The 25587-nt window shown below is 49.6% G+C and overlaps 1 protein-coding gene across 17 annotated transcripts in view; it reads right to left on the reverse strand.

Annotated features, from left to right (window-relative positions):
* Window positions 1–21125, reverse strand: part of UBN2 (ubinuclein 2) — a 94434-nt gene extending 73309 nt beyond the window's left edge. For 5 of the 17 annotated variants that reach the window (XM_070071421.2, XM_051835652.3, XM_070071420.2 and 2 more), the window contains exons 1-2: window positions 20332–21123; window positions 10679–10771 (exon numbers count right to left, since the gene is read on the reverse strand). In XM_070071421.2, coding sequence (XP_069927522.2) covers window positions 10679–10771; window positions 20332–20778 — 540 coding nt within the window. In that variant the 5' untranslated portion in view covers window positions 20779–21123. Of the gene's footprint in view, window positions 1–10678; window positions 10772–20331 lie in introns of all 17 variants that reach the window. The other 12 variants (XM_017338034.4, XM_070071426.2, XM_070071422.2 and 9 more) reach the window with 4 other exon arrangements.
* Window positions 21126–25587: the final 4462 nt, after the last annotated feature.

A 25587-nucleotide genomic window follows, 5' to 3' on the forward strand; every position in this document is an offset into this window, starting at 1 on the left:
AAAGGTCTTCCTTTTGCCGTTGGTTCACCCTCCAATGGCCGCCGCGGCCGGCGCGCTGTGGCCGGTGCACTGCGCTGATCCGATGGCAGGAGCCAGGTGCTTCTCCTGGTCTCCCATGGGGTGCAGGGCCCAAGCACCTGGGCCATCCTCCACTACACTCCCTGGCCACAGCAGAGGGCTGGCCTGGAAGAGGGGCAACCAGGACAGAATCCGGTGCCCCGACCGGGACTAGAACCCGGTGTGCCGGCGCCGCAAGACGGAGGATTAGCCTAGCGAGCCGTGGTGCCGGCTCTCTCTGTAACTCTTAACGTTTAAATAAATAAATAAATCTTAAAAAAAAGAAAAGCAGAGAATAGTGCTTATCATCAATAGGAAATGGATATAACTGGAAGCCACTTTGGCTCAATATGTACTATACGAATTTGTTTCTAGAAACAGGAACCTACTGCCGTAATACTAGGTAATTAAAAAATTTAAGTACAAGAGTGCACACATGTAATCACGTGTGCATTTGTCGAAGCCCGGAGATAAACAGCAACTGTGCCTGCAGTGGAGTTACAACCTCATCAGCTGGCTTCGACTTTCTTCTTTTGTAATTATACATTCTTTTCAATAAGCCAAAAAAGTACAGGAATGCCTAAATACACAGAACCTGTTGGGATGAGAAATTTAAAAAGAAGTCTCTGAGGACGGCCAGGATTAGCTGTGGAGTCGGGCTAGGAGGGAGACTCACTTTTCATCCCGTTTCCTTCTGCACCATCTGGGTGTTGATAAGCACCTGTACTGCCTCCCTAGGACTGGTCCACGGAGGGCTCCCCAACAGCTTCAGCATCTGTGCGTGCGCTTGCTTCCTACGCCACTGCAGAGAGACCGCTGGGAAACCTGCATCTCAAACAGCCGCCCCTGGCCTGTGCAGCAGCCAGGGCTCTGGGCTTCGTGCACCAGGGCTCCTCCTGCACCAGGCCACCAGAGTTTCACAGCCTCCACTTGTTCTCATTGCTTGGTTTTACTACAAAAGCTTCTACCCCTGACCCATCTTCAGCCTGACCCTTTTCTGTTTTCCAATCTCAATTCCCTAATTAGCCTAAAACTCAATGAAGGGCAAATTGTATGAACTAGAATCAAACTTCGGAGTTGTCAAAAAACAAACTTTGGGGCTGGCACTGTGGGCTAGCTAGTAAAGTTGCTGCCTATGACGCCAGCAAATGGGAACCAGTTAATCCTCCACTTCCAAGCCAACTCCTTGTTGTGCCTGGGAAAAGCAGCTGAAGATGACACACGAACTTCGGCCCCTGCACCCATGTGGGAGACCCAGATGAAGGAAGCTTGGCTCCTAGCTTTGGCCTGGCCCAGTCCCAGATGTTGCGGCCATTTGTGGAGTGAACCAGAGAATGGAACATCTCTTTCTGCAACTCTGCCTTGCAAGTAAATGGATATACCTTTAAAAAAAATTTTAAATAATTCACAAGTATTAAAAATTTTTTTTGGACAGGCAGAGTTAGAGAGAAAGGTCTTCCTTTTCCGTTGGTTCATCCCCCAAATGGCCGCCACAGCCAGCATGCTGCGCAGATCCAAAGCCAGGAGCCACGTGCTTCCTCCTGGTCTTCCCATGCGGGTGCAGGGCCCAAGCACTTGAGTCATCCTCCACTTTCCTTCCTGGGCCACAGCAGAGAGCTGGACTGGAAGAGGAGGAACAGGGACAGAATCCGGCACCCCAACTGGGACTAGAACCTGGGGTGCTGGCGCCATAGGTGGAGGATTAGCCAAGTGAGCCGTGGCGCCGGCCACAAGTATTCAAATTTTACCTAAAGAAACCAAGATAGAAAGCAAAGGGTGGGGCTGGCACTGTGGCGAGGTAGGTTAATCTCTGCCAGCTGCACAGGCACCCCACATGGGCACTGGTTCTAGTCCCTGCTGCTCCTCTTCCAGTCCGGCTCTCTGCTATGGCCTGGGAAAGCAGTAGACGATGGCCCAAGTCCTTGGGCCCCTGCACCCACGTGGAAGACCCCGAGGAAGATCATGGCTCCTGGCTTCGGACTGGCATAGCTCCAGCAGTTGCAGCCATTTGGGGAGTGAACCAGCACATGGAAGACTCTCTCTGTCTCTCCTTCTCACTGACTGTAACTCTACCTCTCAAATAAATAAAAGGGTTCCATGAGTCTCTCCCCACCAGACAAAACCTACTTTGAATGGCTCTTCTTGTCAGCAACTTTAGCAAGAACACTCCCTTCAGCACAATCAGTCTTACCTGATAAATTCTCTTATGAAAATCAAAACCTATTTCCAAACTAAGCCAAGCCAAGTAAGGAATGAAAACCAAAGCTCTCGATTGTGCTGCATCTGAAATGCAGAGCCCGGTTCCAAGCCTTCCCTCCAGGCACTAACAGTTCGCCCTCCCTCGAGTGTGGCACTGACTCATCAGCTCCTGCCTCACCTGACAGTCAGTGTTTGCAGCCAATGCAGTCTGACTGCACTGCCACACGGACCTGGAGAACACACAGGACGTCCTTGGTACAGGAGCCCCCAGCGCCTCCAGCTAACAGCAACCTGATCACCTACGGGAAATAGACCACGCACGACACTAACTGCTATTGCAGGCTCCAGCCTTACAACTCAGAAGAAAACAACTCCAAGTTACAGAGCTTCTCAGTGTGTCCCAGTCCTGCCACGATCTTATCCCTTTGCATTTCTGCCACTTCTTTAATCTTTCCAATAGAAAGGGGCAGTTTTAAGTTAGTGGAACGACATCCAAGAGCAGATGATACAGCACAAAATATTCTATACCGATTTCTGTGTATTCTTTTTCTAAGATTTATTTATTTACTTGAAGGGCAGAGTTAGAGAGAGGCAGAGAGAGAAAGAGCTCTCCCATCTGCTATTTCACTCCCCAAATGGCCACAACAGCTGGAGCTGGGTCGATCTGAAGCCAGGAGCTCCATCCGGGTCTCCCACGTGGGTGCAGGGGCACAAGGACTTGGGCCATCTTCTACTGCTTTCCTAGGCCATAGCAGAGAGCTGGATCAGAAGTGGAGCAGCCAGTACTCAAACCAGTGCCCATATGGGATGCCAGCACTGCAGGCAGGGGCTTTACCTGGATGGCACAGCACCAGCCCAATATACTGATTTCTAAAATTACGGATTTAGGCCTTTCCTCTCAAAACTCTAAAGCTGCTGTTATTAAGGCTGAAGGGAACAGCACAAACAGGCCAAGGAACGAACTACAAGGGCATGTCACAGCAAGTGACGAGAACTGGTAACTACAATAAACAAACCCTTGTTTGAGCTACGAATTTTTTCCTTGCTCTTTATTTAAAATCCCCTCCCTGTCCTCAGACTATGGGGGAAACGTAGTCTTACTTTTACTCCAGTTATCCCTTGGTACCCTGGATCAGTTCCAGGATACACACATCCCATCTGCTCCCCAACCCCAACAGATAACAAGGCCTGTGGATGCTCAAGTCTCTTATGAAAAATGGTGAGGGGGGCCGGCACCATGGCACAGTGGGTTAATCCTCTGCCTGTGGCGCCAGCTTCCCATATGGGCATGGTTCAAGTCCCGGCTGCTCCTCTTCTGATCCAGCTCTCTGCTGTGGCCTGGGAAAGAAGTGGAAGATGGCCCAAGACCTTGGGCCCCTACACCCACGTGGGAGACCCAGAAGAAGCTCCTGGCTCCTGGCTTTGGATCGGCACATTGTGGCCAATTGGGAAGTGAACCAACAGAAGGAAGACCTCACTCTCCCTCTCACTGTCTGTAACTCTACCTCTCAAATAAATCAATAAAAAATCTTAAATAAAAAAAAAAGGGAAAGAAAATTATGAAGTATTTATTTGTACATAACCTCTGCATATCCTACTTTATATTTTATTTATTTATTTTCATTTGAAAAGCAAAGCAAGAGACAGACAGAACTTCCATCTGCTGCTTTATTCCCAAAATGCCCACAACAGCTGTGGCTGGCCCGGTCTGAAGCCAGGAGCTAGGAACTCAATCTGGTTTCCCACATAGGTGGCAGGCACTCAAGCACTTGTTCATCATCTGATGTCCCTCGGGGTACACATGAGCAGGAAGCTGGATAGGAAGGAGACATGGGACAAGAGCCTAGACACTCCATCCTTTTAAATCATCACTGTATTACTTCTATTATTATAAGTATATGTTGCTGTATTACTTATAATACTTAATGTAATGTGAATATTATGTAAAAGTTCTTACACTTTATGTTTTCAGGGAATAATGACAAGAAAAAAATCTGTGCATGTTCTATCCTGACACAGCTTTTGCCCCCTAAATTACATTTTCATTCTGTGGATGGCTGAATCTACAGGAGCAGAACCCATGATAGGGAGGTGCAACAACCCATGCCATATTATACTTCTGTTAGTCTGCAGAACTCCAAATACACTAATGTTTGTGGTGCTTTCTTTCACAGCAGTGTTAACTAGTTTGCCAAGCAAACTGCTTTATCCAAACCCTACCAAGTCGACCCTTAAAAATCATAACTAAAATAAGGCCAAAACACACAAAGAAAAGCAAAGCCTGGGAACTTCCCAGAGAGGCACTAACTCTTAACAAGTGTGGGTGATCAACTAATGAGTAACTGATACAAATCTCGAAAGTCCCCAAAAAAGTATAGAAATGCTTTTGTAACACCCATTTTTGATTAATCTCAAACTTGAGGATAAATTAAAAAAATAAATCTATAGGATGGGGCCATTGTTGTGGCACAGTAGGTAAGGCTGCCACCTGCAGTGCCGGCATCCCATATGGGCACCAGTTCAAGACCCAGGTGCTACACTTCCAATCCAGCTCTCTGCTAAGGCCTGAGAAAGCAGTGGAGGATGGCCCAGGTTCTTGGGCCCCTGCCCCTGCGTAGGAGACCTGGAGGAAACTCCTGGCTCCTGATTGCCACAGCTCTGGACGTTGCAGCCAGTTGGGGAGTGAACCAGTGGATGGAAGACCTCTCTCTCTCTCTCTCTGCCTCTCCTCCTCTCTCTGTGTAATTGTGACTTTCAAGTAAAATAAATAAATCTTTAAAAAAATTATAAAAAAAATCTGTAGGTACTGGAACTGTGGCATGCCAGGCTAAGCCTCAGCCTGATGCGCCAGCATCCCACAGGAGAGCCAGTTCTAGTCCTGGCTACTTGTCTTCTGATCCAGCTCTCTGCTATGGCCTGAGGAAAGCAGTGGAAGATGGGACGAGTCCTTGGGCACCGGCACCCACATGGGAGACCCGCAAGAAGGTCCTGCCTCCTGGTTTCTGGTTAGTCCAGTTACGGCCACTGTGAACATTTGGGGAGTGAACCAGCAGATGAAAGACCTTTCTGTCTGTCTCTCTCACTCTCTGTGTTACTCTACGTCTCAAATAAATAAAATAATCATAATGAAATCTTTAAAAAAAAATCTGCAATTATTTGGTATAAAATTCCATTTCTTTATACTCAATTGAAGAACATTTGATCTGAAGACATCAATGACTGGAAATTACACAACTATTTTAAGATACTGTCATTCTTTAAATATCTGGACAAAAACAGGTTTATTTACCACACCAAAACAAACCAAAAACGTTTTAGAAACATAATATGTCTCTGAGGGGCAGGCACTGTGGTGCAGTGGGTTAATCCTTCACCTGCAGTGCCAGCATCCTATAGAGGTGCCTCTTCTAGTCCCAGCTGCTCCACTTCCGATCCAGCTCTCTGCTATGGCCTGGGAAAGCAGTAGAAGATGGCCCAAGTCCTTGTGCCCCTGCACCCGTGTGGGAGACCTGGAAGAAGCTCCTGGCTCCTGGCTTTGGATCAGCTCAGCTCCAGCTGTTGCAGCCTTCTGGGGAGTGAACTAGCAGATGGAAGATCCTTCTCTCTGCCTCTCCAATAAATAAACACAATCATTAAAAAAAAAAAAAAAAGATTTATTTTTCTTGAAAGTCAGAGTTACACAGAGAAAGGAGAGGCAGAGATAGAGAGAGAGAGAGGTTTACCATCCCTGGTTCACTTCCCAACTGGCTGCAACAGCCAGAGCTGCGCTGATCCGAAGTCAGGAGCCAGGAGCCTCTTTCAGGTCTCCCACATGGGTGCAGGGGCCCAAGGACTTGGGCCATCTTCTACTGCTTTCCCAGGCCTCAGCAGAGAGCTGAACATGAAGTGGGGCAGTTGGGTCTAGAACCAGTGCCCATATGGGATGCCAGCACTTCAGGCCAGGGCATTAACCTGCTGTGCCGCAGTGCCGGCCCCAATAAATACAATCTTAAAAAAATTTCGTCGGAGTAAAAATAACATTACTCCACAATTTGATTGACTACTTTATTCTAACACTGTTCAGAATCATTTTTACAGCATCAAAACTATTCTTATCCTCCCATTTAAAGCAAAAATGAAGCTAATATGGCATGGAGAGTCCAAAATCACACAGAACTAAACCATGAAAGGCAGCGTTCATAGTCTTTATGGGTATTGGAAGCAGTTTTTTTTTTTAAGTTACAATGTAATTTCATGAATGTCAATAAATGCTTGAGGCCAGTGCTGTGCCTTAGTGGGTAAAGTCATCGCCTACAATGTCAACATCCCATATGGGTGTCAGTTCTAGTCCCAGTTGCTCCTCTTTGGATCCAGTCTCTGCTACGGGCCTGGGATAGCAGTAGAAGATAGCCCAAGTACTTGGGCCCCTGCACCCACATGTGACATCTAGAAGCTCCCGGTTCCTGACTTCAGATCAGCTCAGCTCCGGCCATTGTGGCCATTTGGAGAGTGAACCAGCGGATAGAAGACCTTTCTGTCTCTCCGACTCTCTCTCTATAACTCTACCTCTCAAATAAATTAAAAAAAATATTTAATAAAGTAAAATGAAATAAAATGCTTTGCAGAATACATGTCCTTCCATTGAGATCATCTTATCTAAGCCCTACTAGGCACGAGATATGGTGCTGGATGTGTTCATTAGAGTCACTGAATTTATACCCTATCTAGGATGGTATGGAGATACTGGAGGTAACAGTGAGAAAAATTGCTATGAGAATTCTGCCAACCACACCGGTTACTCGACATCCTCCAAAGCTAAGAGAACAAGTCGCATCCATCAAATGACCCTCACTCTCTGCTCTGGAGTATAGACATCTTCAGAAAAGCTACATGAGAAGACATCAAAAAGCTTATGCAAATATTACATTACTTTTTAATTCCTTTTTTTTTTTTTTTACAGGCAGAGTGGACAGTGAAAGAGAGAGACAGAGAGAAAGGTCTTCCTTTACCGTTGGGTCACCCTCCAATGGCCGCCACGGCTGGTGCACTGCACTGATCCAAAGGCATGAGCCAGGTACTTATCCTGGTCTCCCATGGGGTGCAGGGCCCAAGCACTTGGGCCATCCTCCACTGCACTCCCAGGCCACAGCAGAGAGCTGGCCTGGAAGAGGGGCAACCGGGACAGCATCCGGCGCCGCGACCGGGACTAGAACCCGGTGTGCCGGCGCCGCAAGGTGGAGGATTAGCCTAGTGAGCCGCGGCACTGGCGGTTTTTATAACTTCTGGTATCACTGATTTTCAACTGCTGAAACATATGAATTTGCTGCTCCCAGAATGCCAACAAAGATCTTTGCTGGTTAAGGAAGACTTTGATAGCACAGGGCTATAGGTACATGGCTGAACAAGATATCCTCTGTTAGGTCGCTTTTGGCCTAATGGTTTTCTTAAAGGCTCCAAACAGTGGGCCAGTTCCGTACCGCACATTAAGCCTCCTCAGGGCACCCACATCCTGCATCAGAGTGCTCGCTTTGTCCCAGGTACTCTACGTCCAGTCTAGCCTCCTGGTAACACAGCTGGAAAGGCAGCAAGTGATGGCCCAGCTACATAGGTCCCTGCCAGCCATGGAGGAGACCGGGATGGAGAAATCCCGCTCCTGACTCTGGCCTGGCCAGCCCTGGCTGTTGTGAGCATCTGAGCAGTCAACCAACCAGTAGATGGAAGATCTCTTTCTCTCTCCCTGTCATTCTGCCTTTCAAATACATAAATCTTTTTTTAAAAAAAAAGCTTCCAAGTAATTTAAACAAATACTCAGAATGTAACAATAAAAAATCTATAGAGAATGCAGTTAATTAATCTGGATTATCACTAGAGTGTTATTTTATTTTTGCACAATGATAATGTCTACATGTAGCCAAGCTGTCTGAAACTCAGCTTTACACACTTCCTTCAGAACATTCATTTTTTATGTCAAGTACTCCCCTCCAGTACAATGAGATCTAATGTTAATTGTGAGGCAGAGTCATGATTTACAGAATCACATGCTGGGAGTAACCCCTGGCAAAAAAGGCATTCTAAGAGGGCGCTGACAGAGGCAGAAACTGACAATCTAGTGATATATACCAAAACTTATAAATGTGTAAATACTTTGACCTAAATCTTCCACACTCACAAAGCAACTGTTGCAGCATCATTTAGAAGAGCATATTTTTAAAAAACATAGGGGCCAGCACTGTGGTGTAGCAGGTAAAGCTGCCGCCTAAAGTGCCGGCCCCCGATATGGGTGCCGGTTCAAGTCCCAGCTGCTCCACTTCTGATCCAGCTCTCTGCTGAGGCCTGGGAAAGCAGTAGAGGATGGCCCAAGTCCTCAGGCCCCTGCACCCATATGGGAGACCCAGAGGAAGCTCCTGCCTCCTAGATTTGGATCAGCACAGCTCCGGCTGTTGTGGCCAACTGGGGAGTGAACCAGCAGATGGAAGACTCCCCCGCTCTCTGCCTCTCCTTCTATCTCTGTATAACTCTTTCAAATAAATAAATAAATCTTTAAAAAAAACTATATAAATTGTGCAGGGACTGACTAAATAAACTGTAATATTTCCATGAAATGCCATGCAGCCTCAAAAAATTAAAAAGCGAGCCCTCCTTGCTCTGATATAGAATCACATATTTAAAACATCCAGGATGAGGCCGGCGCCGCGGCTCACTACGCTAATCCTCCGCCTAGAGGCGCCGGTACACCGGGTTCTAGTCCTGGTCGGGGCGCCGGATTCTGTCCCGGTTGCCCCTCTTCCAGGCCAGCTCTCTGCTGTGGCCAGGGAGTGCAGTGGAGGACGGCCCAAGTCCTTGGGCCCTGCACCCCATGGGAGACCAGGAAAAGCACCTGGCTCCTGCCATCGGATCAGCGCGGTGCGCCGGCCGCGGCGGCCATTGGAGGGTGAACCAACGGCAAAGGAAGACCTTTCTCTCTCTCTGTCTCTCTCACTGTCCACTCTGCCTGTCAAAAAAGAAAAAGAAAAAAAAAAAAAAACATCCAGGATGTAGTAACTGCAAAGAGCAAAGGGCAGAAGTGCGTGTCATCTCCCACAGCACTCACATGTGTGAGCCGGAGGAGGTGCATGCAGAGAGGCACCGAAGCTCCGGAAAGCACACGCAACATCGTGTACACATGCAACCACCCTCAGTAATGTGGCACAAGGGGGGTGGGAAAGGCAATAAAACAGATTTTTCACCATTTTTTTATTTTTGAATTTTGAACCACGTAAATATACCATCTGGTTAAAAGACTGACCAGTTAAGTCTTTAAATTAATGTTAAATTAAAGTTAAAAATTTTGGTCAATGTATAACTTGTACAAAAAAGTTTAGGATTGATTCATCTTGATACAGTATATCTCAGAAGATTTTATTGTAATGAAACACTACACATTATTATCACAACCTGGGATGTTCCTTCTCTGAAAACATCCCCCATTCTACTCCCACATTTATTATTACACAGTCAAGGAACACAAGGCCAGAGGATCTTGGGAAATCTGAGCCTCTCAATTCACACACAAGACTGTGACCCAAGAGCCTGAACAACTTCACCAACACACAGTCAGCAGGCAGCAAAACACAGCCCAGAAGCCAACTCAAACTCCACCCTACTCTCAGGATCTCACCACCTCCAGAGTGCCAGCCCAGACCCTGGCTGCCACGTGAATGACAAGCCCAGTGGGGCTGACATCCTCCCTCTGAGACACTTCTGAGTGCTCACAGAGGGACTGTGCTTCACAACTGGGTTACATTTTAGCAAAGTGCCAAAAGTAGCCACAGAATAAACATCCAATGGGGAATGGACAAAGTCAGTTATACAAGAAAATCTGAAAAAATGTTAAGCAACTTAGCAATCAGGTAATTAATTATTTTTAAACTAAACAAACACCAATACATGGTGGCATAGAATCTGAACATACAAGAATATTTAAACAGGACACATTCAAACAAGCTGCGTGCTGCTCCTCATTGAGTCTGATCTCAGAGGCCTAGAAGCACAGTACATACATTCAGCCTTTGAGACTCCTAAGGGCATACGGTCAGAGCTAGACAGACGTGGACACGTCATCTATTCTTGCCAGTGTGTGCCCTCGGGTCAGTGATGGACCTCGCGGCGCAGCACTGCAGTTTTTCCGTCTGTAAAATACAGTCAACAGTACCTAGCTTGCTTGTAGTTGTTACAAGGACGGGAGACAGAACATGTTCAGCAAACTGCCTGGGCTCTAGGATCGTAATAAATGATGACCACTACTACCGCTCTAGAGTCTGCTGGCCTCTCTATTTGACTATCTAACCATTCATCTGGCTTCAGTTTGCAAGAACAGGATAAGGGAGGCTATGGGTAATTTATAAACCCCATCACCCAGGACAGCAGGGTAAGATTAACTCAGTGAAGAGTTCACTGTACTCACATATTTCATTTCAAACTTCTTAGCCAACATTTCCACTTCTTGCCTCTCTTGATGTTCATCATTAAATGGATCTTCTGTTTGAATGAGCTTCTTCTGATTCAAAATGAACGAGAAAAGAAATGCAAGTATTAATGCTTCAATTATATCTATATATTTACATAATTACTTCCATTATATGAGGGACTATAAAAAGTTGATGGAAAACTCACAGGATCCCTTTTACAAAAAAAAAAAAAAGAATTTATTTATTTAATTTATTTGAATGAATGACAGAGAAAAGAGAGAGAGGGAGAGACAGAGAAGGAAGAAGGAAGAGAGGCCGTTGAGGGAAGATCTTCCACCCAATGGCTCATTCTCCACATGGCAGCAGCAGCCGGGGCTGGCCAGGCCAGAGCCAGCAGCTCTAAACTCCATCCAAGTCTCCCACATACGTGGCAGGGGCTTGAGTACTTGGGTCGTCTTGCACTGCCTTCCCAGGCGCATTACACCAGGGGGCTGAACTGGAAGCAGGGAAGCTGGAACTCAAACAGGCACTCCAATACGGGGGCCAGCATTACAAGCAGTGGCTTAACACACTTCTCTCTTTATTTTTAAGATTTATTTTATTTATCTGAAAGAATTATAGAGAAAGGTAGAGACAGAGAGAGGTCTTCATCTGCTGGTTCACTCGCCAAGTTGCTGAATACGGCTGGAGCTGAGCTGATCTGAAGCCAGGAGCTTCTTCAGGGTCACCCATTCCAGTGCAGGGGCCCAAGGACTTGGGCCATCTTCTACTGCTTTCCCAGGCCACAGCAGAGAGCTGGATCGGAAGAGGAACAGCTGGGACTCGAACTGGTGTCCATATGAGATGCCGGCGCTGCAGGCCAAGTACTGCTGCAGCCGTCTGGGGAGTGAACCAGGGGATGTGAGCTCTACCTCAGGCTCTCCCCTTCTCTGACTCTACCTTTCAAATAAATACATTCTTTTTTTTTTTAAGATTTAGTTATTTATTTGAAAGGCAGAGTTACAGAGAGGCTGAGGTAGAGACAAAGAGAGAGATCTTCCATTTGCTGGTTCACTCTCCAGATGGCTGCAATGGCCGGAGATGTGCTGATACGAAGCCGGAGCCAAGACCTTCATCTGGGTCTCCCATGCATTTGCAGGGGCCCAACAACTTGGGCCACCTTCTACTGCTTTCCCAGGCCACAGCAGAGAGCTGGATTCAAAGTGGAGCAGCCAGGACCTGAACTGGCACCCATTTAGGATGCCGGCACTGCAGGCAGCGGCTTTAACCACTAAGCCACATTGCCAGGCCCTAAAATAATTCTTAAAAAATAAAGATGAACTGGCGCTGTGGTGCAGCGAGTTAACGCCCTGGCCTGAAGCATTGGCATCCCATATGGGTGCCGGTTGGAGGCCCGGCTGCTGCTCTTCCAATTCAGCTCTCTGCTATGGCCTGGGTAAGCAGTAGAAAATGGCCCAAGTCCTTGGGCCCCTGCACCCACGTGGGAGACTGGGAAGAAGCTCCTGGCTCCAGACTTCAGATCAGCGCAGCTCTGGCCGTTGCAGCCAACTGGGGAGTGAACCATCCGATGGAAGACCGATCTATTTCTCTGCCTCACTTCTCCTTCCCCTTCCCCTCCCCCCTCCTCTCTTTGTGTAATTCTGACTTGCAAATGATTAAATAAATCTTTTTAAAAAAAATAAAGAAAAAGGGCCAGCGCCGAGGCTCACTAGGCTAATCCTCCACCTTGCGGCGCTGGCACACCAGGTTCTAGTCCCGGTCGGGGCGCCGGATTCTGTCCCGGTTGACCCTCTTCCAGGCCAGCTCTCTGCTGTGGCCAGGGAGTGCAGTGGAGGATGGCCCAAGTACTTGGGCCCTGCACCCCATGGGAGACCAGGAGAAGTACCTGGCTCCTGCCATTGGATCAGCGCGGTGCGCCGGCCGCGGCGGCCATTGGAGGGTGAACCAACGGCAAAGGAAGACCTTTCTCTCTGTCTCTCTCACTGTCCACTCTGCCTGTCAAAAAAATAAATAAATAAATAAATAAATAAATAAATAAATAAAAATAAAGAAAAAGGGCCAGTGTAGTGGCGTGGCGCAGTAGGTTAATCCTCAGCCTGTAGCACCGGCATCCCATATGGGCGCTGGTTCTAGTCCCGGTTGTCCCTCTTCCAATCCAGCTCTCTGCTGTGGCCTGGGAAGGCAGTGGCGGATGGCCCAAGTCCTTGGGTCCCTGTGCCCACATGGGAGATCGAAAAGAACCTCCTGGCTCCTGGCTTTGGATCAGCACAGCTCTGGCCATTTGTGGCCAAAGTGGAGTGAACCAACAGATGGAAGACTTTTCTCTCTGTCTCATCCTCTCATTGTCTGTAACTCTACCTTTCAAATAAATAAATAAAATCTTTAAAAAATTTTTAAAAATAAAAAAAATATCCACAATTTTAATAGAGTCATACACAAGAACAAGACAATCCACACTGTCTCCACCTGCAAAGTGATCTTACAGTCACCCCATCCAAAACATCAAGGCAAAAAACTCCCAGAAACATTAGATAAAAATCTGGTCATGAGCAACAAAATGGATGACTCTGGAAAGCATCATACTTTTTGAAATAAGCTACTCCCAAAGGGACAAACACCACATGTTCTCCCTGATTTCAATAACTAATAGAGCACCTAAAAGGAAATCTGTAGAGATGAAATTGACACTTTGAGAAGCAATGACTTGAACAGCCCTGTCTTGACTATCGATGAATTTTTTTTTCTTTTTCATACTATTTGTTGAACTCTTTACTTAACATAGAGTTAATCACTTGTGTATAAAGTAAATCAAAAATGGATCTTGGTCAGCGCCGCAGCCCACTAGGCTAATCCTCCGCCTGTGGCGCCGGCACCCCGGGTTCTAGTACTAATTGGGGTGCCGGATTCTATCCCGGTTGCTCCTCTTCCAGTCCAGCTGTGGCCCGGGAGTGCAGTGGAAGATGGCCCAGGTCCTTGGGCCCTGCAGCCGCATGGGAGACCAGGAGAAGCACCTGGCTCCTGGCTTCGGATCAGTAACGCAATGGCCATAGCAGCCACTTGGGGGGTGAACCAACGGAAAAAAGAAGACCTTTCTCTCTGTCTCTCTTACTGTCTAACTCTGCCTGTCAAAAAATTAAAAATTAAAAAAAAAAAAAAGAAAATGGATCTCAATAAAAAATAAGAGTGGGAATAAAAGAGGGAGGAGAAAGTGTGTAACTGTAAAGCTGTATAGTTCTGCATACAATCCTACAAACTTAATTCTAAGGGTACAGTTTAAAAACTTGTCATAGGATCCCAAATCCCATTAAGCTGAGTGGTAATAATGCCATCTTGAGTGTTAAAGTGATCATATTAAGTGTTAAAGTGAACATTTAGAAAGTATTAAGTGTTAAAGGGATCATATAAATAGGATCAAGTGTCTCATAATAATAGAATTACAAAAAAGAGAATGTTCCAACATGGGAAGAGTCCACACAGCAGACACAGAATGACAATCGCTTTAAACAGCACTCTGACCTCAGAATCAGCCCTTAAGGCATTCTGGTCTGACTGAAAAGCCCATGAGAGCATTTCAGGCATGGAATGCCAAGACACTGTGGCAAAAAAAAAAAAAAAAAAAAAAAAAAAAAATGTCCTACATGAAGGACCTCTATGAGTGAGACCACAGTGGAAAGAAGGGGCCATCAAAGAAGAATGTACTTTTCTCTGAAGGGAGGCAAGAACTTCCACTTTGCTTATGGCCTTGTCTGAATACTGACAATTTGTGGATTCAAAAGGCTTCCATAGCCTAGGCAGCTCACATGAAGATGATCACTGTTGTCATATATGAGTGTTAATTGTTAAATTAACAACAGGAGTCACTGTTCACTAACTTCCCATGAAGGACTTCTGTCCTCAATGAGTTGTATTATGAGGATTAACTGTAAAACTTGTTCTCAGTTTTGTTTTTTTGTGCGTGGGTGTGTGTATGTGTGTTCAAATTTTTGAAATCTTTACTTAGAGTTGGTCTTCTGTGTATAAAGTTAATTGAAAATGAATCTTAATGGAGAATTGGGCTGGGAATAGGAGAGGGAGGAGGTGGGTGGGAGGATGAATATGATAGGAAGAATCCCTATATTCCTAAAGTTGTATTTATGAAATTTGTAATCATTAAATAAACATTTCTTTGAGAAAAAAAATTATATAAAAAATAGGGTCCGGCGCTGTGGCATAGTGGGTAAAGCTGCTGGCTATGGTCCTGGCATCCTATAAGAGCACCAGTTCAAGTCCCAGCTGCTCCACTTCCAATCCAGCTCTCTGTTACGGGCCTGGGAAAGCAGTAGAAGATGGTCCAAGTCCTTGTGGACCTGCATCTACTTGGGAGACCCAGAAAAAGCTCCTTATTCCTGGCTTCAGATCAGCTCAGCTCCGGCCATTGAGGCCATCTGGGGAATGAACCAGCAGATGGAAGACCTCTGTCCCTCCCTCTCTGCCTTTCAAATAAATCTTTAAAGAAAAAAAGATTTAAGGACTTACCAAACGTTTAAAAAAAAAGTCCACATGTAATTCTGATTGGGTATCTTCCCTAAAAACAATTAACTAGGGGGGCCGGCAGTGTAACTTAGCTGATAAAGCCTCCGCCTGCAGTGCCAGCATCCCATATGGACACTGGCTGGAATCCTGGCTGCTCCTCTTCGGACCAGCTCTTTGCTATGGCCTGGGAACACAGGAGAAGATGGCCCAAGTGCTTGGGCCCCTGCACCCACAGGAGAGACTGCAAGAGGCTCCTGGCTCCTGGCTTTGGATCAGCCTAGCTCTGTCCATTGCTGCCATTTGGGGAGTGAACCAGCGCATGGAAGACCTCTGTCTCTCTCTGCCTCACTATAACTCTATTTTGAAATAAATAAATAAATAAATAAACCTTTAAAAAATATTAACTTCTTTGGTCAGGAAATGCTTCTAAAAGGATATACAGTCTATTAATTAGTCACATTTAATCATCTGCCTGATAGCTACCACATGAAACTCTGCAGCTTCTACAGCCTTCTGCTGAGACCCAGTATCACCAACTTCTCTATCACCCATTTCCTGTCAATATAAATCCATTCAGAATACACACAATATACTCTGAAACAATTACAACAGTGAAACAGCTGCAAAAAGATCACACCACCATCGCTTCCTTCTAGCAGGGAAGACTGAAAGTCTATGTTATATATGGATTTATAAACTACATACACCGTGGAGCCAGCTTTGTGGCTTAGCAGATAAATCCCTTATGGGCACTGGTTGAGTTCTAGCTGCTCCACTTCCAATCCAGTTCCCTGCTAATGGTCTGGGAAAAGCAGCAGAAAATGACCCAAGTGCTTGGGTCGCTACACCCATGTGGGAGACTGAGATGAAGCTGCCAACTTCAGCTTGGCCCAGCCATGGTTATTGCCGACATATTGAGAGTGAACCAGTGGATGGAAAGACTTAACTCTTTCAAATAAATCAATAAAAATAGATCTTAAAAAATACATACACACAGAGAACAAGGATTGTACATTTACCATCTATTTACCAAAACAAACGAAAGAATCACATCCTATATTCAAGTGTACTATTTCAGCAGACATTGTGTGTATACATATATATGGTTTTCAATACAGCAAAATGTCAAAGCAAGCAGCTACTTTTAAAAACTTTTTTTTTTTTACAATTTCAGACAATTGACTAGAAAGTACATTTTTAAAAAGGAAGGCTCAATGTTTGTATGCAGCAGTATCTTCAAGTAACTAAACACAAAAGGCTTTCACAATTGAAATTCCTGGGTGACGATCTGGCTGGCCTTGAAGGGCCACAAAAAGGAAGAGTGAACAAAGATTTGCACTTTATAAATGAGACACCTGATCCGGATATAGAGCTGAGATATAATCCGTGTAAAACACAAGAAGGAAAAACACGGACAGAAACAATGCCAGGGAATCCTTTATAGCTGGGACTTTAGAGGAAAAGGAATACTCCCTAGGGCTTAAAGGAAACGATTTTAGATTCAATTTTTTAAATTATCGTAGTAAGTAATTAATGTATAAAATCTCGTATCCCAATAGGAATTACCATGATCCACAAGGAAATAAGCTAGCCAGAGTAGAGTGATAAAAAAGGGATACTAGGCCGGCACCGCAGCTCACTCTGCCTGCGGCGCCGGCACACCGGGTTCTAGTCCCGGTCGGGGCGCCGGATTCTGTCCCGGTTGCCCCTCTTCCAGGCCAGCTCTCTGCTGTGGCCAGGGAGTGCAGTGGAGGATGGCCCAAGTGCTTGGGCCCTGCACCCCATGGGAGACCAGGAGAAGCACCTGGCTCCTGGCTTCGGATCAGCTCGGTGCGCCGGCCACAGCGCACCGGCCGCGGTGGCCACTGGGGGGTGAACCAATGGAAAAGGAAGCCCTTTCTGTCTCTCTCACTGTCCACTCTGCCTGTCAAAAACAAACAAAAAAGCATACTAGGCCTTAGCTTGAGCCCTCAGACAGAACAGCCAGCAGCCCCCAAGCCTTGTCTTCACGAACTGTTCCCTCCCATGACGGAGAAGTCCAACCCCAGGTCTTACCACCAGTCTGCCCCACGTATGTGTGCAGATAGGAACACACATGCCTCTCTCACTTAAAGACGAGTGCCTGAAATATCTTACATGCTTTACAAAGGCTCCAAAAGTCTTTTATTATTGACAGGCTATAACATTTTTTGACTTATTTTTCTTTTAGAGTTAAGAACAACCCCACCCCACCCCCAAGGGCTGGTGTCGGGCACAGTTAGGTTGCCCTTGCAAGGCCAGCATCCCATTATCTGAGGGCCAGTTTGAGTCTCAGCTGCTCTGCCTCCAATCCACCTCCAGTAAAGCACCTGGGAAGCCAGCGATGGCCGACGGCTTAAGCGCTTGGGCTCCTGGCTCAGCCCTGGCTCTGGTGACCATCTGAAGGAGTGACCCACAGATGGAAGATGTACCTCAGTCATGCTGCCTTTCAAGTAAGTGAATCGCTGTCACCCCTCCCCAACCTCAAATCAAGAGGAATCAGGAATCGCTGCTTCTCCAAGTGAACGAAAAATCTGAAATGGCCAACCAACCACATGCACAACTAGGCAGTAACTGTGCCCTTGGACTCGAACTCACTGCCAGCACGCTCAGGACACCTTCGACAACTCACCCGCAATCCGCAGCCGGCCAAGCAGTGGCAGGCCACGGAACGCCGCAACAGTGCAGTTACAGGAACACTGTGTTCCCTCCCTTTTCACAGTACAGCCTCAATTAATTGTATCCACAAATGTACCATCTATTAACTGATTCTGTTTACGAGTCAAAATGTCTTTTTTTCTGTGGATCAATCACTGACAAACGCACGCTCCTTCAGCTTTGGCCTGGAATGGTGAACTCGTCACTCTGAGGACAGAGATTACCGGGGCTCAGCCGCCCCCGCCCCTCAACCCAGCACAGAACAGCGAGAACTAACAAGGGCTTAGGCACTCTGCACACCGACAAGCTGGAAGCTGGGTCCTCACATTTTCCCAGTGCACGTTTACTCAGTTGTGCTTTTATTCATTCATAAAGAGAATACGAAATTCTGACTGTTAGTGTTCAAGGGGGCTGGTGTAAATGTACCCCGACAGAGGTGGCCCCCAGCACCACACTGACCGAGAGCCAACATCTTGTTCAGTGACAGCTACTTCAAAAACGTGAAGGCATTTTTCTTCATATTACAAGATCTCTTCCTCAGCTTTCTACTTCAGCCTGCTACAAGATACACTGTTCAATAATAGTTAATTCAAATTTAAAGTTCTTTTGAAAATACTACATCCTTAAAAATAAATGAGCTCTCCAAATGAAAAGGGAGGAAAAACCAAATTTGGGGATCATCCGTTTCTATCCAACTCTAATGTTAACACTGTGCTTTCTCAGGCTCTCATCTAGGATTACCTTTCATGGAACTATGACAATTTTACTTAAAAAGGTATTTTCTATACTTATGTAAGCAATATATTCACTGAGAGTAACCACAGGAAAAAACTGGCAAATCTTTGTTGCAAAGGTGCCCTGCATAAAACATTTTTTGTTTGTTCAGGAGTATGACGAGATACACAGTTAGATAAACAATAAAACTGGGCAAATAAACCCCTAAATTGATAGCATATATCAAGTAAACACAACAAATGGAACGATTCACCTTTCCCCTATTCCATGAAACCACTGACAGCTCACCACAGGACGCCTACACCGAGTGTCCCAGGTGCCCAGGACACTGTGCCACCTAACTGCACAAACATGCTGCGATGTGTGCACGAGTGCGCCTCTCAGAACACAGCCTGTCACTGGGTGACACGTGATAAAACTCGGGTGTGAAAAAACTAGCCTTCTGAATTTTTCTATAATTAAGAATACATATCATTAATGTCTGATAGCATTAATATTACAGCATAAAGAGGATCACCATGGAGGTCTTTACATTGTTAAATGACTGATTTTACTTCATTTTGGTGGGATCCTCTAAATTTCAAGTATACACGTTTATTACAAAAAACGTTTACTAAGAATCAGTACTCCTGCGGGAAGAAGAACTGAAAAATTACATACAACCTTCTGCGTTACCCTCATTTGTAACACAGGGATACCGGTTCTTACCTATGGAGTTCTGCTGGACTAACCCAGATAAACCAGGTCCAGCGCTTACAGCTGTATTAGCATATAGTACAAAATCAGTGCATGTTAGCTGTTACTGTTTCGACCCAAAGATAACGCTTCTCATCTGCAATTTAGGAAAATTACAAAGACTGCACACCGACTTAGATTAGCAGGTAGAATACAAGCTACTTAGGAATGCTACAACCCACTATTTTCAGTATTCTTTTGGGAGAAGCTATGAAGAGGCGGGACAGTGAGTCTAAAGGGCAGACGTGGGATGTGGAAGTGCCCACATCTGTGCTCTATCTGGCGGAATCACTAACGATTTGACCATGCAACAGTGTTCATAAATAATCGTCAGTCACCCGGCCATAAAACAAACCCAGAGACATTGTTAAATAATGTGATACTTTGTGACCAAGCGCTTACTCACTCCTACCTAGTTCATAAAGACAGCGAGGGTGAGACAGAACCAGGGGCTGTGCAGTCCGTGGGCTGCGCCAGGCTAACCTCGCACAGGGCAGACCACCACGCACCCGACAGAGACCACAGCGGCCAAGAAGCCTGCCTTGTCCCATTGTCCAGTCTCACCAAAGGCACACCTCCGGATTTCCAGCAAAGTTGTAGAAAATCCAAGCTGGGCTTTTCATCGTTCTACGAAAATTACCCGGCCCAGCAACGTCCGCCAACCTGGACGTCTCAACGAGTGCCACACAGGCCGGGCGGGCGCCGAGCAAGGCTGGCAGGGGCCGCCCCTCACGACCCCCACACGGACCCACTCCGCAGAGGGCCGGCGCAGAGCGCCCACCGCACCGGGCGAGCAAGGACGCCGCGCCCCGCGCGCACGCACCGGCCTGGGCGGCCACGGCGCCCGCCAGCCTCGCCGCGGGGCGCGGGCGACCCCGGCCGGCTCGCCGCGGGGGCGTGTCCGCCGCCTCCCCTCCCGCCCGCGGGAGCGCCCCGGGGCCCCCGCGTGTCGCGGGAGCCCGCCCGCCCGCGCGGCCCCGGTCCTCTGTACCCGTTGCTCCCCGCACAGCAGCAGCTCCGGGTAACTGAACTCCACGCAGCTCTCGTCCGTGGGGTCCTTGAGCACCAGCTCCAGGCGCACCGTCTCCCGCGGCGGCGGCTCGGCCCGGGAGGCCGCCTCCCGCGGCGGCGGCGGCGGCGGCGGCGGCGGCTCGGGCCGCGGGGGCTCGCGCTGCGGCGGCGCCATGGGCGGCTCGGCGCGGCTGCCCTCGCGCTGCGGCGGCGGCGGCTTCTCCCGCGCCGGGGGCTGCGCGTCCGAGCGGGGGCCCGGCTCCCGGGGGCCCGGCGGCTCCGCGCGGGCCGGCTCGCGGTACGGCTGCGGCTCCGGCCGGGGCGCCTCGCGGGGGCAGTCGGGCTCGCGCTCGGGCCCCGGGAACTCGGCCTCGCGCCGCCTCGCCGGTGACAGGCTAATGAACGCTACTCGGCGCGGCTCCGCCATCCCCACTGTTCTGGCCCTCTGCTCTCGCGCGAGCCGGCGCGCGCTTCTACGCCGCGCCGCCCGCCTGCCCGCCCTTCCTTGCGCTCTCCGTCGCTTTTCTTCCCGCCACCGCCCTCCGCCGTCTCCGCCGACGCCACCGTGAGTGCGGACCGTGCCCCCTTCCCCGCCACTACGTTCTGATGGGCTCCGCCGCCATCGCCAGGGTCGCCGCAGCCGCCATGTTGGATCCCCCACATAAATAGAAGCAGGCCGCTGAGCGGGCGCATGCGCAGAGAGGAGACGCTCGCGTCCTCCGTCGTGGCTGTGGCTCCGTTTTCCTCTTTTCTTCCCGGCGGCCTGGAGCTCGCACGGCTCGGCGGAAGTGACGTCATGACACGGCCCGTTTCCCTGGAAACCGAGACGCCGTCGGCCGCCCGGCTCGCAGGGAGGGGGTCTGGGCTTCCGGAGCCGCTTCCTAGTCGCACCCGGAAACCGCAGGCGCGTTCCGGCCTGGGCCGGCGCGAGTGTCGGGGTCGTGCGTGGGGCCGAGCCGGGCCGCCATGGCGCCGGGGCCCGCCCGCCGCGTCGCGCCGGCTCTCGGCTCAGGGGAGTTGGTGATTCGGGGAAGTCACGGAGGAAGGGTTGAGGGGCGCGAGGACCGGCCCCCGCCGCCCCGAGGACCGAGCGGGCAGGGGGTGGCGGCCGCAGTGGCCCCGGCTCCGCCGGCCGGCGCCGCCCCTCCTGCGGGGCCTGCTCGGCCTGGCGGCTGAGGAAGCTGAGGGCGAGGCAGGAGGCCGAGGGAGAGGAAGGAGGCTGAGGGAGAGGAAGGAGGCCGAGGGAAAGGAAGGAGGCCGAGGGTGAGGCAGGAAGCCGAGAGAGACGTGGGAAGCCGGAGACGTAGGAAACCGAGGGAGATGCGGGAAGCCGGGAGACCGTCAGGAAGCCGAAGGAGACGTAGGAAGCCGAGGGAGACATGGGAAACCGAGGGAGATGCGGGAAATCGAGAGACCGTCAGGAAGCCGAGGGAGAGGAAGGAAGCCGAGGGAGACATGGGAAACCGAGGGAGATGCGGGAAATCGAGAGACCGTCAGGAAGCCGAGGGAGAGGAAGGAAGCCGAGGGAGACGTGGGAAACCGAGGGAGATGCGGGAAGCCGAGGGAGAGGAAGGAAGCCGAGGGAGACGCGGGAAGCCGAGGGAGAGGAAGGAAGCCGAGGGAGATGCGGGAAGCCGAGGGAGAGGAAGGAAGCCGAGGGAGACGTGGGAAACCGAGGGAGATGCGGGAAATCGAGAGACCGTCAGGAAGCCGAGGGAGAGGAAGGAAGCCGAGGGAGACGTGGGAAACCGAGGGAGATGCGGGAAGCCGAGAGACCGTCAGGAAGCCGAGGGAGACGCGGGAAGCCGAGGGAGAGGAAGGAAGCCGAGGGAGATGCGGGAAGCCGAGGGAGAGGAAGGAAGCCGAGGGAGACGTGGGAAACCGAGGGAGACGTGGGAAACCGAGGGAGACGCGGGAAGCCGAGAGACCGTCAGGAAGCCGAGGGAGACGCGGGAAGCCGAGGGAGACGCGGGAAGCCGAGGGAGACGTGGGAAACCGAGGGAGATGCGGGAAGCCGAGGGAGACGCGGGAAGCCGGGGAAGAGGCAGGAACCTGAGGGAGACGCGGGAAGCCGAGGGAGAGGAAGGAAGCCGGGGAAGAGGCAGGAACCTGAGGGAGAAGCGGGAACCTGAGGGAGACGTAGGAAGCCGAGGGAGATGCGGGAAGCTGAGGGAGAGGCAGGAAGCTGAGGGAGAGGCAGGAACCTGAGGGAGACGTAGGAAGCCGAGGGAGATGCGGGAAGCTGAGGGAGAGGCAGGAAGCTCCGGTTCCCGGAGTGCGAGCGTTGGGGAGAATGCTCCACGCTCGCAGGAGTGTGCTATGTACGTCTCCCTATGCCATCGTGAAAGGAACTTAATTCGGAAATTTGAAAGCAAGAAAGGAACGGCTATGGCCGTTTTGAGCTTTGAGAGTGCTTGCGGGGACCTGAGGTGGCGCGCGGAAGATGGGGCCTCCTGGGGCGAGAGCGCCGTGTCTGCAGGCTCCGAGGCCCGAGGAGTCCCGGACAGGCAGGCCACTCACTGGAAATCACCCCAAGCCTCCTGCTAACGGCAGCTGGATTGCCTGCCAAGGGATCCCTGGGCGATGAGGTGTCGCCCACAAATCCCTAGTAGGTCCAGGGTTCGCTCTCATGTGACGAGTTAGTGAAATTGTCTCTGTGGCAGACTAACAAAGCCAGGGGCCAACGCAACCTGACACTTGCAACCAGGCAAACCATATGGGAGTGCCAGTCCGGTCCTGGAGGCTCTGCTCCGGGCACAGCTTTCGTCTTGATTCCTGAGAAACAGCGGAGGAGGACGCAGCAGAAGATGACCCAAGCAGAGGAGGACCAAGCAGAAGATGAACCAAGCAGAGGAGGACCAAGCACAGGAGAACCCAGCAGAGGAGGACCAAGTAGAAGATGACCCAAGCAAAGGGTGACCCAGCACAGGAGAACCCAGCAGAGGAGGACCAAGCAAAGGAGGAACTAGCAGAGGAGGACCAAGCAGAAGATGAACCAAGCAGAGGAGGACCCAACATGGGAGGACCAAGCAGAAGACGAACCAAGCACAGGAGAATCCAGCAGAGGAGGACCAAGCAAAGGAGGATCACACAGAGGAGGACGCAGCAGAAGAGGGACCATGCAGAGGAGGACCAAGCAAAAGATGACCCAAGCACTTGGGTGCCTGCCGCCCACATGGGACACCATAATGCAGTTTCAGGCACCTGGCTTCAGCCTGATCCAGCCTGTGAACCAGCAGATAGAGGACTGATTTATTTGTGTGTTATTATTTGACAGATAGAGTTAGATAGTGAGAGAGAGAGACAGAGAAAGGTCTTCCTTCCATTGGTTCACCCCCAAAATGGCCGCTACGGCAGGCGCTGCACTGATCTGAAGCCAGGAGCCACGTGCTTCCTCCTGGTCTCCCATGCAGGTGCAGGGCCCAAGCACTTGGGCCATCCTCCACTGCCCTCCCAGGCCACATCAGAGCTGGACTGGAAGAGGAGCAACCGGGACGAGAACCTGGCACCCATATGGGATGCCGGTGCCACAGGCGGAGGATTAACCAAGTGAGCCATAGTGCTGGCCCAGTTTGTGTGTGTTTTTTAAGATTTATTTACTTGACAGGCAGAGTCAGAGATCTTCCATGCTCTGGCTCACTCCCCAGATGGCCACATGGCCAGAGCTGTGCTGATCTGAAGCGTCCTAGGCAGCAGCTTTACCAGCTGCACCACAGCACTGACCCCTATATGTTTGTTTTACCTAATGGCTCATATTATCTTCTGCTTAGTTCTTTCTTTCTTCCTTTCTTTTGTATTTATTTGAAAGGCAGAGTTACAGAGAAAAAGATCTTCCACCTGCTCGTTCACTCCCCCAAAATGGCCACCACAGCCAGAGTTGGGACAGGCCCCCAAGAGCCAGGAGCTTCTTCCAGTTCTTCTATGCAGGTACAGAGGCCCAAGCACTTAGGTCATCTTTTACTGCTTTTCCAGGCACGTCAGCCGAGAGTTGGATTGGAAGTGGACCAGCTGGGACTTGAACCAGCACCCATATGAGATGCTAGCACTGCAGGTGGTGTCTTAACCCACTGTATCACAGCACTGACCTGTTTCTTACAATTTTTTGTATGTCTGTGTCTCCAGATCATGTTTTCTGTTCCATCATTTGAAATTTCATTATAGGGGCCAGCGCTGTGGTGCAGCAGGTTAAAGTCCTTGCCTAAAGCACCAGCATCCTATATGGGTGCTGGTTCTAGTCCCGGCTGCTCTTCTTCTGATCCAGCTCTCTGCTTTGGCCTGGGAAAGCAGTAGAAGATGGCAGTGTCTGTTTGGGATGCCAGTGCTGCAGTCACAGCTTTACTGGCTACACCACAGCATCAGCCCCAGGTGTCCTAACCAGTGGTGGGACCAGTACACAAAACGCCCAGTCTGTGCTGTTTCTGTTTACAGTGTTCTTTATAATCTCAGACTAGGAATGGCTCTCCAAGTACGACTGATAATTTCAACTATTAAATTTCTACATAACAGAGAAACAGCTGTAATCAAAACACAGAGGACTAGGTGGGCACTTGGTATAGCAGCTAAGATACTGCCTGAGCTACCTGCACCCATGTTAGAGCTACCTGGGCTCGATTTCACCAGGGAGACCAGGATTGAGGGCTCAGCTCCTGACTGGCTTGGCCCAGCCCCAGCCTTGCAGGTGCATTAGGAAAGTAGAGGAGAGTGCTGTCTGTCTCTCCAAAACCAAAAACTAGCTCCTTTTGGAGGAGGACCAAAAATTGTTTTTAAATTTATTTGACAGAGTTACAGACAGTGAGAGAGAGAAAAGTCTTCCTTCTGTTGGTTCACGCCCCCAAATGGCCGCTACAGTCAGAACTGCGCTGATCTGAAGTCAGGAGCCAGGTGCTTCCTCCTGGTCTCCCATGAGGGTGCAGGGCCCAAGCACTAGGGCCATCCTCCACTGCCCTCCCGGGCCACAGCAGAGAGCTAGACTGGAAGAGGAGCAACCGGGACTAGAACCCGGTGCCCATATGGGATGCCGGCGTCATAGGCGGAGGATTAATCAAGTGAGTCACGGCACCAGCTCCCAAAAATTTTTAAAAACATTAATTTATTTGAAAGATAGAGTTTCAGAGGGAAACAGATCTTCCATCCTCTGGTTCACTCCGCAAATGGCTGCAAGAGCCAGGGCTGGACCAGGCTGAGGCCAGGAGATAAGAACTCCATTCCGGTCCCTCATGGAAGGCAAGAACTCAAC

Source organism: Oryctolagus cuniculus, chromosome 3, assembly GCF_051225735.1.
Source record: "Oryctolagus cuniculus isolate XC-2025 breed Fujian yellow rabbit chromosome 3, ASM5122573v1, whole genome shotgun sequence".
In the NCBI taxonomy this organism is placed as follows: domain Eukaryota; kingdom Metazoa; phylum Chordata; class Mammalia; order Lagomorpha; family Leporidae; genus Oryctolagus; species Oryctolagus cuniculus.